At 40.3% G+C, this 15,027-nt stretch overlaps 2 protein-coding genes across 2 annotated transcripts; both read left to right on the forward strand.

The window, feature by feature from the left end:
- Nucleotides 1-475: 475 nt before the first annotated feature.
- Nucleotides 476-5,314, forward strand: LOC311353602 (uncharacterized protein; the record flags this gene model as incomplete). Its single annotated transcript, XM_084473514.1, has 9 exons — nt 476-526; nt 1,473-1,526; nt 1,634-1,687; nt 3,060-3,122; nt 3,242-3,421; nt 3,573-3,702; nt 3,980-4,086; nt 4,957-4,997; nt 5,299-5,314. The coding sequence occupies 9 exons, from the start codon at nt 476-478 to the stop codon at nt 5,312-5,314; spliced, it is 696 nt and encodes a 231-aa protein (XP_084329640.1).
- Nucleotides 5,315-8,149: 2,835 nt separating this feature from the next.
- Nucleotides 8,150-13,803, forward strand: soat1 (sterol O-acyltransferase 1). The gene is made up of 15 exons (XM_084473068.1): nt 8,150-8,275; nt 9,261-9,319; nt 9,957-10,105; nt 10,199-10,258; nt 10,380-10,487; nt 10,791-11,076; nt 11,213-11,291; nt 11,380-11,464; nt 11,551-11,596; nt 11,754-11,883; nt 12,051-12,148; nt 12,242-12,340; nt 12,559-12,694; nt 12,945-13,090; nt 13,502-13,803. The coding sequence occupies exons 1-15, from the start codon at nt 8,164-8,166 to the stop codon at nt 13,583-13,585; spliced, it is 1,677 nt and encodes a 558-aa protein (XP_084329194.1). The 5' UTR covers nt 8,150-8,163; the 3' UTR covers nt 13,586-13,803.
- Nucleotides 13,804-15,027: the final 1,224 nt, after the last annotated feature.

Raw genomic sequence — 15,027 nt, forward strand, 5'->3', positions numbered from 1 at the left:
CTCTCCTCGGGTATCTACGTACTAAGGTGGTTGTGATGTGTTTCATCCTCAGGGTTCACTTGGGAAGTTAGGGTTCACTGGCTCTCCAGGGGGCAAAGGTCATCCTGGCCCCAGCGGCCCTCCAGGTCATCAAGGAAGCAAAGGATTACAGGGAACAAAGGTATGAGGGAAGGAACACATCAAACCCACAATCACCCAGCAGTCAACCAACTGCCCAAGGACCATTAGTAGAGCGGCACAACTGGACACACTGCTTTCTGTCTAACCCAAAGACACACTGTATATTTGTTTATTTTCCTAAAAAAGGGGAAAAGTAGCCGAAACGGGCATCGAGGTGGCAAAGGTGGTCCAGGGAAGTCTGTGAGTTTTTTTAAATCTTATTTTGTTTGCATTCTTTCGTTCTATCTCATATCTATCAAACACGATCACTGAAAACATACAATGGGATAAAATACAAATGTGTTTCAGGGGGCTCATGGTCCCAGAGGGAGGTCTGGCCCTGAAGGAAGACCTGGAAAGCCTGCAAGTATCCCTATATTAGCACTACTAATACACAAACCAAGTATCCCTATATTAGCACTACTAATACACAAACCAAGTATCCCTATATTAGCAAAACTAATACACAAACCAAGTATCCCTATATTAGCAAAACTAATACACAAACCAAGTATCCCTATATTAGCAAAACTAATACACAAACAAAGTATCCCTATATTAGCACTACTAATACACAAACCAAGTATCCCTATATTAGCAAAACTAATACACAAACAAAGTATCCATATTTGCAACACTTATACTCAAACCAAGTATCCCCATTAGCAACACTCATATTGAAAGCAAGTATAACAATAAACACAAAACAAGCATCTAATTGTTTTTCAAGGTACATAACAAAATTATTTATATTTATATTTTAATATTTAATAAAGATATTTTCATTGCATGTTTCCAGGGCCTTAGTGGTTTGGATGGCTTACTAGGAGTGGAGGGAAATGAAGGATATATGGTAGGAAATATCATGACGAAACATATGATTTGTTCAATAGTTTACTGATAGTGGAATATTTTTTGGTTTCAACATTCTGGTATCCATCCTTTTGCACCAAAGGGTAGAATCGGGTTCATTGGAGCTCCTGGATCACATGGGTTGACTGGCAAAATGGTGGGCTAAATATTTAATTGTTGCAGTGAGTTGATTTAAATACCAGTGCCAGTAAGGCTTTAGATTGTGTTGGTCAGCCATAGCATATCACATATTAAAACTTTATTTTGGTTTACTTTAACAGGGATCCTCAGGGCAACCTGGCATCATAGGAAACAGTGGTTCACCAGGGTTTAAGGTATGACAGTAAACATCTCTGCAGTATTCCCATGATACTTGACATTTCTCTTGTATAATATGTTTGACTAATGTAATAGTGTTTAGACATATTTCTCAATGATCTCTCTACTATTGGTCCCTGAAGGGTTATTCTGGACCAAAAGGGGACCGCGGGCCTCCTGGACCAATGGGCCCACAGGTACATCAACAATATAATATATGACTTTGTACACATTCTATACAATGTATTTCTTTGACTGCATGAAGATATTTTCCATGTAAAACATGTCTTGAAATTGTGTACAGGGTATTCCTGGACTCAGGGGAGAAAAGGGGAAGAGCAGAATTGCCGGCAAAAAGGTGTTGACCAAATATCATCTCATAGTTTTGGGTGGTATTATTTCTTAAATATCTGATAAAAAAGTCTTTATCTGGACCTAACACTATCTTTTTCATATAGGGTCTCCCAGGTGATGGAGGTCTAAAAGGACCAATCGGACCACAGGGGCCAAAAGTAGGTCCAAATTAATATACTAAATTAAAGCACACACATCTTGAGCGAAAAAACGCCAATATTGTACCAAAATTGACATGCATGGTCTTTTCTGTCTTGTCTGTATGATGATTATTACTAGGGAGACCAAGGATTACAGGGACAAAATGGTCGAAGAGGTCTGAAAGGAATGGAGGTTTGCTATTTTTGTATCTTACAACCTGAAAGACCACCATCATGTCAAAAGCTATCCTATCCATTAGATAGCATTTAGTAGGATTGCATGGTTGCTTTTTTATGTAGCTATATAACATTTTTGCAGGGATATACCGGCTTGCACGGTCAACCTGGGAGAGAAGGATTCCCAGGAACACCTGTATGTGACTTTGACCTTCATCTTGAAAAATATAACATTAAATATCTGCTGATGACCATAATAATCAGATAAATTCCCTTTCTATTGGTATTAAAGGGTCTCCTTGGAAAGAAGGTCAGTATCTACACACACACGCTCACAAACATACAATAGACACACACACACACACACACACACACACACACACACACACACACACACACACACAGTACTATAGGTCTTCAAAGCTCACAGTAAAAGCACTCCCGAAAGACTAATCTAATCTGAAGGATGGAACATCCACAAATGGCATCCACCTAGGTATCCATCCCAATGATATCTTGATGTCAATGATCTCATTCTCAAGTGCTTCATGGGATCATACAAAAGAGAATTGACTGACATACTGGAGCCTTGATCGATGATTTCTCACACCAGAAAGCTCTTCGTATATGATATCTCTACCTGATGCACAGATGACCACATTTTATCGTAGTGGATGGTTAAATCATTTTCCATAATACAGCATTCACATAGTGTTGACCTAGCCCAGCAGTCAGAGGTCATACGGCTCTGGATCCAGTGGAGCATATGGCTGCCCAACAAGGGGAAAACAGAGTGCGATTTTACACACAATATTGTATTCATGTCTTTCTGGGATACAAAGCCCAATTTTCATCGGACAAAGTCACAAAATTAGGGTTATTTCCAGGTTTCCATCTGTTTCCACATACCAATACAATACATACAATCAGAGTGGATAATACTGATGCTGACTCCAGCTGACAACAGCTACAAGAATAACATCTTTGTGAAATCTCTTTCAACATTATGATAGTTGGATCCTCCACATTCCCTGTGTCACTGTTGTTCTGTAATCACAGGGAATAAACGGCGTACAAGGAAACAGAGGACCGAAAGGAGTGAGGGGCCGACGTGGACTACCGGTAAAACATGACTTTAACACAGTTGACTTTGATTGAAGATGTCTGTAGTAAGATAATGTATTGTTCAGGGCCACTATATTAGACCTAAAGGAACCTTGTTGATGGCTTTTTCTTCACAGGGTAAACCAGGAGTACCCGGCAAGCCAATGCCCAGGAAGAGACCTAAACCACCGCCAAGACAAAGCACAAGACCTGGGTTAAGACCCAGGGCAAGAGATATCTTAAGACCTGTGTTGACCCAGAGTCCAAAACCCAAGATAAAACCCAGCCTCACACCACGAAGAAGAGGAAGACAAAAAGTTGGTGCAACTTTTAACTCGTATATATATTTTAGGCCTTTATATTTATTTTTCGGTTTGTTCGTTTGTTGTCTGACTGAACGGCTGTCTGGCTTGCTGGCTAAACTGTTGTATGTATTGAATAAATTATTCATTGGATTCCTTTTCTCAGCAATCTAGGTCATTACCGAGGAGATCCCCAGAGGATTATGAGGAATTCTTCAGCTGGCCTCAAGGGACAAAGGACAGCCCTGGCACCACCTGTTATGAGCTGGGACTCATCTACCCTGATCTGAATGATGGTATGTCCCTAAACAGGTTTCTAGTTTCCTTATTATGGAATTGTCCACATCTGTCTATGATAAGAAAGAGAGTTGGCACCATTGAAAGTCAGTAAAAAGCATCAACATTGACTTGCTCAGTATTCTGATTATCCATTTCACACGCAATGATATTACTTTGTGAAAGGTTCAATATGTTAAAGCCTTTCATGAACAGGCATGTTTTTATCAAGTATGTTGAAAGGCCATTGGTACATTCAACATGCTATTATTCACCATAAACATTGCTATGTTTTAGGTTACTTCTACATGGATCCTAACCAGGGCTGTCCTTATGACGCTGTGCAGGTGTTCTGTAACTTCACAGCAGGGGGATCAACCTGTATTGACCCTCAACCGCCACAGGTAACTCAAAAAAAAACCTACGTTGGCTTAGATAAGGCAAGACAGATCATTGTTCTTTCATTAGCACATTGATTAGAATTTACTCTGTGATCAACATAATGCAAACCCTTTCATCAATAATTTACCTAAAGCACCAATAGTTTTAAATAGCTATAATTCATGGGTTATTCTTTTTTATGGTTAACATGGATTAAATTTATTTAGGGTTTACATGGATTGTTATTATTTAGGGTTTACATGGATGTTTTTGATTGAGGGTTTACATGGATTATTAGTATTCATGTTACCTGTTTTGCAATGTTGTGGGAATGAGAGTTAAGTATTTCATTTCCAACTTGAAACTTGAATTGGGCCGACCAAGCTTCCAATAAATAGATATGTATGACATTTTAACAGTCTGTTCCAGACTTTGCAACAGAAGCAGGATGTGAAACTACCTCTGCGTTGCTTCACTGTGCTTTGGAAAAAAAAAAAATCTGATATATCAAATGGATGGATTCTAATGACAAAAGCAAGCCAACGGCTCAGCATTTTCAAACGATAACAAACCTGAAAGTCTTTGTTATGACCTTTAATACGGAGCAGCACAAAACCTCTGTTCTTCTTTAGATTACAGGGAGGTGGGAACCAGACATTTTTAAAAGGAAAACAACCATGCATTGGATTACTGATCAACAAAGTTTCAAAACGGTGAGACTATAAGATGACTAAATAATTATGAATTGAGTATTATGCAACAGCATTATGGGAAGTTCTTTTGTCAAAGCAATTCCACTGAACAAAAACAATCATTCCTTATAGGTTGAGTATGCAGGCCTGGGTGTAGTCCAGCTGAGGTTTCTACAGTTACACAGTCTCACGTCCTTCCAGAGTGTGACCATCCGTTGTCCCACCAATCACTCCAGCAGAGCGTACAAACCTGATTCAGCCAATATCCTTGTCCACTTGCTGGGAGACTCTGCAACGGAAATTGGTTCAAACCTCATTACAATATCCAGGACCAACTGTGAGGTGAGACTCAATAACATGCTGTAGGTCCATCTAGCCATCATGAAGCGTCTTAGTTTCTGCAAAGTTAATAATAATTTTCAGACTTATGGAAAATTTAAATAGATAAAAACATAATAATATAATCAACAATTTAACAATGGGGTTTTTTCCTTCCATAGTAGAAACATGTCTGTGTGTCTCTTTCCCTTTACTCTGTTCTAGGTCAAGTTGCTGGTGAGGGTTATGGGAAGTGCAGACCACCACAGGGGTGATATGAAGCTACTTCCTGTCCAAAGCGTTGGTGTGGACATCCAAGGGCTTTCCTCCCAGTTTCCTGAGATAACCGCTGTCCTGGGACCCCTCTGTTTCCTATAGTGTTTGTGTGTTCACGTGTGTGTGTGTGTGTGTGTGTGTGTGTGTGTGTGTGTGTGTGTGTGTGTGTGTGTGTATGCGTGTGTGTGTGCGTGCGTGTGTGTGTGTGTGTGTGTGTGTGTGTGTGTGTGTGTGTGTGTGTGTGTGTGTGAGAGTGTATTGTGTATTGTGTAAATAACTATGGTTAGGTTTTTTTTTGCATTAACATGAATAGCATTATTTCAATTTATCCTGTATTACATCTTTGTATAATTGTTTCAGTGTGTAAATCATAATTGAGTGTGATTATTTAATGGATTGTTCATTGTTTCCTTGTTACAAAGATTGACCTTACCCTATAACTTGAATTATATGTATGTTGGGTAACACTGCCTTTTGGAGACATTTGTAGTGTTGTTATTTACTTTGCACTTGCCATAATATAACAAAGTTTTTTTTCGTTATATATCTCTTTATTGGTTATTGCTCAGAAATACATACAGACATACACCATTGGCCATGAGGTTGACACTGTGTACTCAGTACTTTTATCCAAGCTAGGTTGCAGCCGGTCACTCTGCCCCTCAGTGGTCAGAGGTTGGCCGTTCTCCTGGCACTCATCTGCCCACTAGTCTCACTCACAAGCATAGATACCAAGATACCAAGTTAGGAGGGAACAAATAACAATGACCAAAATTAAGGATAAGCTAAGGAAAAGGTAGAAAATTGTCATTAAATAATAAAACAACAATAACAATGTTATAGTAATAATAAATAATAATAGTAATAAATATTACTTACTTAAGTTATCAATTGTTTTCTACATTTACGTAATCTGCAAAGAAGGGAAAAACACTTTTTACATAAAGGTAATTTATAGTCAGCAGGCAATTTGTTAGACCGAAGATCAGCCTTTAGCTGCTAAAGCTGTTAAAGTCATTGAGGCCTCCGACATGGTTGGTGGCCAACGGCACTTCAGAAGGGCATCCTAGAATACCCTAACCTAGATCGGGGTGAGCACAGTTCGAAAGGCTTTGTAAAACTCACTAGTGTAGCCATCAGGTCCAGGCGATATACTAATTGAATAGCTGTGTGGGCCAGCTGTGTGAGATGTGCTTTGTGTTCAATCCTCTGTTCATCCCACTCCTTAAAAAAGGTTATGGGTGCTCCCATATCTCCCGGAACTGATTTGTTAACTTTGTTTATATGTTAAGAGACAAAGAGGGTTCCAATCGTTTGGAGAATGTTTGGAAGAATATAACTTGTTTTACTAATTTCAGTAGAGTTTGTTGTATAGTCGCCTGGAGCTGACCTTGCTCCAGGGATCAGTCTACTCTAGAGGCACTAATGGAACACACCTGACACCTGCCAACAGTTTGCCCGCCTTGTCTCCATGCTCAAAGAAACTGAGTTTGCAGGAGTTGACTCTCAACCTTGCCGGTTGATAATAAATCATGTTGAGATTGAAGTGGAAGTCGTTCTTTGTAAAAGTTTGCGAAGGACAAACTGAATATTGGCTGTTTAGTTTTCGGCTCTCATCTAACTTAGGTTTATTAGGACAAATGCGATTCAGTGGAAGTTCATGGCCCTCATTGAATATTTGTTTATTATTTTATTCTTTCTTTAGTATTATTAGTGTGCAATGTGTGTAATAGTGTGTGTGTGTGTGTGTGTGTGTGTGTGTGTGTGTGTGTGTGTGTGTGTGTGTGTGTGTGTGTGTGTGTGTGTGTGTGTGTGTGTGTGTGTAAATGTGTCTTCATTGTTTTATATCATTTATATAACAAAATTGTATGGACATTTGCACCTGTTTACAAATGTTGTTTACTATATATTACTAATGACTTCTGCTATGCATATGGAGAAGTTGTTTAATTGTTGTGCTACTGTGTTTTTTTACATATAGGACAACAATTTATATTGTTTAGCCATATTATAGCCATGACATGTTCAATCCTGAAACCCATTTCAGTGTCCTATTTGAATTCCTTAAACACAAGACTCCACGCAAAGGAGGAACGCTGACGTAGAAAAGGAGGAGAGACTTTTGACCAATGAGAACCAAGTCCTCGTTCAACATCGCCTAAATATTTACTCGGATGTTCGGCGATGTGGCTGTCCGTGGGTGACAATAACAGGTTTTGAATTTCAAACCGGCCGGCATTTATTCCGTCGGACATCGCCGTCATCGGAGCAGCGGAGACAGGTTTGTGAGGCAACAACACACGACCCGAATCTCGGTGCATGTTTGCTAGCTAACGACAGTAACATCAACAAGTGATCTGATTTGACCCGTAGATTTGATCAACTCTGACAAACGCTAGAACAGTGAATGACGAGACCCAGTGCTACCTACAGCCGATTAGATAGGAATACGATGATTTGCTGTTGTTTACTCTCTCATCCGAGCGGGGGGTGAATGGCTAGCTGCGTCCTTAAATTGGGATCACCTGTCTTGAACTCACCCCGCCGGTCTGTTTATCTCCCTCACGTCGGTCATGTGCGCACGTTTGCATCGCTTGTCACCTGCGCTCTATTTGTTTGTTTGGGGAGAATTTGACAATCAAATCCATGGCATTTTCGAAGTTTATAAGTGGCTTGTAGATTCCGTGCAAAACTCGTACAAATGCATTCAAGAAACACAAGAAACTGTGTGCGACATTTGAACACAGCAGCACACTTTTTGTTATCGTGTTTTACAGGATGGACAGTGGCGATTGTAATGGTGCTCGGCCACGTATGCGGATCATCCCCGAAATGCCTGCGTTTTCTGACCTGAAAAGCCCTATTGTGATGGAAGGCAGTCAGGCTGAGGAACGGCAGGCCTTTGGAAACCACATAAACAGCAACGGTGAGAATAAGTGACTAGATATTCCTATTGCCAACGGTCACCGTGTCTAGATGGGATTCAATCCCAATAAAATTATGCTATTTGTTGTTAAGTGAGGGATTGCGAATGTTGAATATAGTCCACTCAATGTAGGTATCTTTCTGAAAATGTAATACAAATGTAATTAAGATCGGTGATTTGACATTGTTGGTGTAGCCCTTGTGAGTGTATTACACATACAATGCTAGGAATAGGGAAGTTAGGATACATCCTAACAAGGTGTATCAGCCTAAATTGTTGAACTGCTATGTTACTGGCCATGTGTCGGTGATTCATCCTGATTCACCTATTGCATCACAAGCTCAACATTGTGTTGTTCAAATAGGAACTCCCAGCCAAAAACACTCCTTAGGACGCATGACCTCACACATGATGGCAAAGTGCATGACAAATTGTAGCTTCAGGTCATCTTACTGAAATATCACTGAAACATATGCTGCTGTATATATTTGGACTTCATCATTGTCTTTCATAGCAGAGGCGTAAACATCCACAGTTGCTAACCCCATTTAAAGAATTTATAGGAATTACAAAATAATAAGTTGGCAAATGTATAAACTGGTCTACAGGCCTGATACCATTATACAAATTTGGACCTTCATGTTTTGTTATTTCTGGCCTTTCCTGATTTTGTTTATACTACAAGGAAGAATAAAGAGCATAGTGCTGCCTCCTGAAATGTCCCTGTACTCATAATCTGTTTGTGTTACAGACAGATAATGTATGTTTACTGATCGTTTATTTACCTTAACCATCAGTAAGCCTTAGTAATCTTAATCAGGCAACTGGCTCTGTTGATGTTGGTGTGTGCCAATGACTTTGATCAAAAGGCTTTATTTGAATGGAGGCAAAGTCCACTCAACTGACTTTTTATTGGCATTGCTGCATAAGCCATGTATTCATTCTACAAAATGATGTAATGCCCTTTCTATTTTTATACTAACAGGAAAAATGGAATTTGAATATGTGATCAGCAAGAAACTGCAACTGAAGATGAAAGCAGAGGTTTGCTATATTGTGTTTTTATATAGAAAATGCCTAATATTTAAGTTATTATTTTTTATTACTATTATTCTTGTTCTGTCTTATAAAAATGACATTATGGATGAAACTGTTTATTGAACTATTTACTAAAGGTTGAGAAAGATTACACCCTTGTATGACATGGTTGTATCACAGTGCTCTTATTAACATTTTTGATCATGGGTTATGCAGCCATCACCCCAACTTGACTTGTTTGTCTTGTCGGTCATTAAGCCAATTGGATGAGGCAGAGTCACTTAAAACAAAGCTTTAGTTATCAGCAGAAGACAAATACATGAATGTGAATTAATTGTGTCTGGTCTTGGTTCATCATAAGACCAGGGCATGGAAATTCATAAATTAGAGTTTGCACTTTCTCTTCCCCCCAATGCTGGATACCTTGCCAGGAAAAAGGGATGTGAATTATGAATGAAAGAGGAATTTGCACTATTTAAATCATGTATCCTATTTAAACACATTTGTATTTGCATCATGTTTGCATCTTATTGCCACGTGGAGCCAGAAGAACACTAAATACTGCTTCTCCTGTCCATTCAGTGCTTGACATCACTGCCCTCTGATTTGGTGACCTGTTTCTGTGTCCCTGCCTATTGCTCAGCACCTTAGATGTGACCTGATTCATCAGTTTGACAGCCATGTCAGTGAGCTTGTGGACAGTCTGATCGAGGAGTCCGTCTCTCTGGAGCCAGCCCCCTTACCGGCAAACTTCTCTCCCTCGATGTCTGACAAAGAGAGGAGCAAACTCAGGTACTGTCTTCGCCCTCAAGTGCCAGATGTTCTGCTCTTTAATTCATCAGATCTGCTGTCCCTCCATTAACTTGTCTTGACTTTGTTTCATAGGAGTATCCGGCCGCCCCATGGTGAGGGCAAGCAATTTGTGAACCGCAGATCCCTGCTGGAGTAAGTAGAGTTTGGCTCGTGTCTGAGAGATGTAGCCCTCTGACCTCAGTGGCCATCGCTGCTGTTCATCCTCCCGTCTGAGAGATTAACCAGTATGAGGGCTATCTCCTGCTTCCAACAGTGAGCTGTTTGAGGTGAACCACATCCGGACCATCTACCACATGTTCATCGCCCTGCTCATACTCTTCATACTCAGCACCCTGGTCGTGGATTTTATCGACGAAGGCAGGTAGCGTACACACCTGCTTAGTGTATCACGGTTTGGGTAATTATAAATCTCTTAATCTGAACTCAGTTTAGTAGTCAGTATTCATGGTATTCATTTATTCATCATACTGTTTGATAGATTTACTGTGTCATCTCTAATTATAAGAGGTTTTGTTTCCTTTAACCAGTTTGTCCTGCATTCCTATAGTCCCAGAGTGTGATCAACTTGACTCAAATGTGTTACACTCACCTTTTTATATTTAAATGGCCTGACAAATATATAAATAAAACCTTTCCTTCTCCTCCTTTTTGTCCTCCACTCCAGACTGGTGCTGGACTTTGACCTCCTGGTCTATGTCTTTGGGCAGTTTCCCCTGGTGGTGTGCACGTGGATCTGCATGTGCGTGTCTGCGTCACTGGTTCCCTTTATGCTGTTCCAGACGTGGGCCCAGAGTCAGTGTGGCTGCAGTACCCACCCCAGGCTGTGGAGCCTGCTGTATGGCTCGGCCTTTCTCCTCTACCAAGCCGTGGGCCTGGGGTTCCTGCCTACCTACGTGGCCGTCCGCAACAGCCTGCCACCTGCGTCCTCCTTCATCGTTATCCTAGAGCAGGTGACGGACCGGCCTGGTGGTGGCTCTCATTGATCATGGTGTAGAGTTTGATCTGCGCTCCCTTGTCTCCCCTTTCGCCTCATGCTTCTGAACCACCTCCTTATGTCCTGTGCATGTGTTTGTGTGTTGGTTCCAGGTGCGTCTCATGATGAAAACTCACTCCTTTGTGCGGGAGAACGTTCCACGAGTGCTCTCAGCAGCTAAGGAGAAGAACAGTATGTCGTCCGCTTCTTTGAAGGTATTTTCCTATGACTTGTTATCTACACTCTTTGCGGACTGACTGACTCTTTGTTTCATGTACAGATTCAGGCCCGTTGGTCCCACATATCAACCAGTATCTCTATTTTCTCTTTGCACCGACTCTCATTTACAGAGATCATTACCCCAGGTAAAACCAGCTTTTTCTTCATTTTCACTGGCTGATTCCATTGTCCAAGAAGTTGTGTAACATCTTACATTTGTTCTTGTATGCAGGAATCCAGTGATTAGGTGGGGTTACGTGGCCACAAAGTTACTGCAGGTACCAACATCTGATGCGTCTTGTTCAGTTTGTTTAAAAAATCTTGTTGTTTTAAAGATCCAGTATTACTTTAGTGTAACACTGTCATTGTTAGAGTGAGTTCTTCAAATAAAGTGACTGAAAATTAAACGGACCGCCTCTTAAATGTGTCACCCAGGTGCTGGGATGTCTGTTCTACGCCTACTACATCTTTGTACGGCTGTGCATCCCACAATTTCGAAACATCAGTCTGCAGCTCTTTGACCTGAGGTCCCTGGTCCTCGGAGTCTTCAACTCCATCCTGCCAGGTGGGATGCCCCTACCCAGCCAAGACCAACACTGCATTGACTGTCCTGATTCAAAATCGCTGTTCGTCTGACTGCATCCCTGTGAAAGGAGAGCTGTTGGTGTTGTGATATAACCTACTGTATATATTGTTATGCAAGCACTGACTTTCTTATGTCTCCTCGTCTAGGTGCGTTGGTTCTCTTCTTGGCCTTCTTTGCCTTACTTCATTGTTGGCTCAATGCGTTTGCCGAGATGCTCGGCTTCGCTGATAGGATGTTTTACAAGGTACGTTGAATTGGGATCACTGTGTATTCTCTCAAACCTGAACGTGATGTTTTGTGAATGTATTTTGAATGGATCTTGGTTTTAATGTTACAGGATTGGTGGAATTCAACGTCTTTTGCCAATTACTATCGTACTTGGAATGTGGTTGTCCATGATTGGCTGTACTACTATGTGTACCGGGACTTCCTGTGGGTGAGTACACAAAGTCTAGATGAACAAGAGGTTCACTGGTACTTGGACACCACAGACAAAGTAATAGTAATTCACATTATCGTGCAGTTGTATCACCTGTCTTTATTTAAAATATATTTGATATATTCTGCTTATTATTCAGGGATCTGCTAACAATATAACATTGAGACGCATGTTTTATTCTTGTTTGCTTCCTCTTTTGTTCCCTGTCATTCCAGATGTCTGGGATGCGATTCCGTGCAGCCGCCATGTTTTTTGTGTTCACCATGTCTGCGGTGGTTCATGAGTATATTCTAGCCATTTGCTTTGGCTTCTTCTACCCCGTCCTCTTCTGCCTGTTCATGTGCTTCGGAAGTAAGTAGTACGAGTTGGAAGGAAGTGGTGCAACTCTCTCCCGGTCTTGAGCAAAAAGTGAAAAGTTTCCTGCAATTGGTGAAATTGGTTATAGAATCCTGAAATTGGTTATAGAATGTAGTTACACCGAAATGTTAAACTTTTGCCTGTAGTTTGGTGTGTTTATTTTTCACCACGAGTTTCTTGTGTTGTTGTGTATGTTGTTCTGCTTTCTCCTGCCCTGTGACTGACCCTGCGCCCTCGGTCACAGTGATGTTCAACTTCATCCTCCACGACCGGAGGAGGGGTCCCATCTGGAACATCATCATGTGGACGTCCCTCTTCCTGGGACAGGGGGTCATCATCTGTCTGTACTGCCAGGAGTGGTACGCCCAGCGCTTCTGTCCCATCACAGAGGTACATTTGACCTTTGATACATTTATAAATTGTATTATACATTACAATATCGCATCAAGCCCTTCATTGTGTGTAAATTGCCTTAACAAATAACCCGGAGGGACTTGTTACAATGTTTCATCCATGACATTAATAGGACTGGCACGATGATTAGGCTTTAAGATGATCAAAGAGATAGTGAAAGTAAATTGACGATTAAACAAATTGATATTATGAGTCTTTTCAGTAATGGGACCAGATTTGGAATTGATTACAGAGCACATTGACATAGTGTTAACACAAATAATACAAATATATGTAACATGCATTGGCAAACATTTTCATGTCTCTGTATTCTCACTTCCATCTAGGTCTTACTTACGTTATGTATATTTACATATGAGCTGCTGAGGTTGTTCTGTTTTCTTCCAGCCATCCTTTCTGGAGTTGCTGAAGCCTCGCTCCTGGAGCTGCCATCGCCATAAAGACGGCATGGTAGAGTCTCAGGGGATGTGACCAGCGATATGTGCATTGATCAAAACAGGGACTAATCAACCCCATGTGAACAGCGGGAGGAAAGGAAGAGGAGACCAACCTTTAGGTCACTGCCATGCCCTTTTAAGGGTTTAGTTGAATGTTTTGTGTGGCCTTTTGTTTAGTTGTATTGCTTCAGTGTAATGTTCTACGAACATGAACCATTTAATTATATTGATAAGCCCTTGAGGAAAATCAATGAACCGTCTGCAAAAACGATTCCTCTGTTTTACTTTGAATTCACTAAGCTGCCTTCTTCTTTTTTTTGATCGTCCGGGACAGCCTCGTTAAAATAATTGTATGTTAAACAAAATTTTTGTTTTATATGCACATACATATTTTACATATTTATTTTCCATATGTTTCCCCTTTTTCTGTAAATGTGTACAAGCAATGTTTGTGTATAATGTGTGATAATCGTGTTATGGCAGCTGAATGCAAACCTGAATACCCTTCTGTGGCAAATTGTTATTAGTAATTAGTCAGTAGTTAGGGTTAATTATACAGATCAAACCAAATTAAGTATAAATGTTCCCAAACATGGATATTATATTGTGATAAACCGATCTGAGTAATATTTTTTAACCATTTAAACTCACTTTTTCGAAAAATGTAAAACGATTTGAAGGGTTTGCTTAAAAGCGATGGAAGAGGGGTTTATTGGTAAGTGAGATTTCGTGGAAGATAACTTGGTACATTGCCATACTTCTCCAGTCATTTTTTGACAATTTGACAAATTGAAGTGATATCCTCTGTCAAATTATGCTGTGGGTTAATCCCTACTAATGGAAATCCCTTTAAAAAAAAGCAATCAGTAAGCGACGGCTGAATGTAATAACCATGTATGTTTAATCTTACTTGGAGCAAAGTTTGATGTCAAAGGAAATGTGTGTTTAACTTGAAAATCGTTCTATATAGGTAACAGAGGCATCTGTATAGGAAATACTGGTGCATTTGTATTGCCATTAGGTATTAAAGCTACCCTGTTACTTGTTAGTGGAAAGTAAGACTTGATACAAGTAACAAGATTTACAGTGGGTCCTTTGGTAGTAAAATAGGTATGACGTGCTTGGGTTTTGTAACAATCATGATTCAGTATTTATATTCTGTCAAACAAATGCTATGGGGCACTCTTATTATTCTGCATAAATGTATGTCTGACACTGAATAATTGAATGTATTGATTTGCTTTTGTAAAAATAATATAAATATTGGGATTTATACATTGCACAATTAACAGTGCCAAGTCGAGATACGGTCTGTGAAACGAGGTATTATGTGAAATGAACAGCACAATAAAAAGCGAAAACCAGCTAAATAATACAGTGCACGTTGTAACCACGAGGTGGCTCTATTTCGCGTTCTTTCAGCGCAGCTTCTTTTGGTCCGCTGTACATCAATGGCTCATCCGTGATCTTGGTTAA

Source organism: Micromesistius poutassou (assembly GCF_964030765.1).
Source record: "Micromesistius poutassou genome assembly, chromosome: 9".
Lineage (NCBI taxonomy): Eukaryota > Metazoa > Chordata > Actinopteri > Gadiformes > Gadidae > Micromesistius > Micromesistius poutassou.

Excerpts from the sequence above, each read along its gene's own strand:
- soat1 (XM_084473068.1), top strand. The coding sequence starts at position 8,164 with ATGCGGATCATCCCCGAAATGCCTGCGTTTTCTGACCTGAAAAGCCCT. Across the intron at positions 10,259-10,379 it reads AACCGCAGATCCCTGCTGGA|TGAGCTGTTTGAGGTGAACC; the intron begins GTAAGTAGAGTT and ends TGCTTCCAACAG. Across the intron at positions 10,488-10,790 it reads GATTTTATCGACGAAGGCAG|ACTGGTGCTGGACTTTGACC; the intron begins GTAGCGTACACA and ends CCTCCACTCCAG.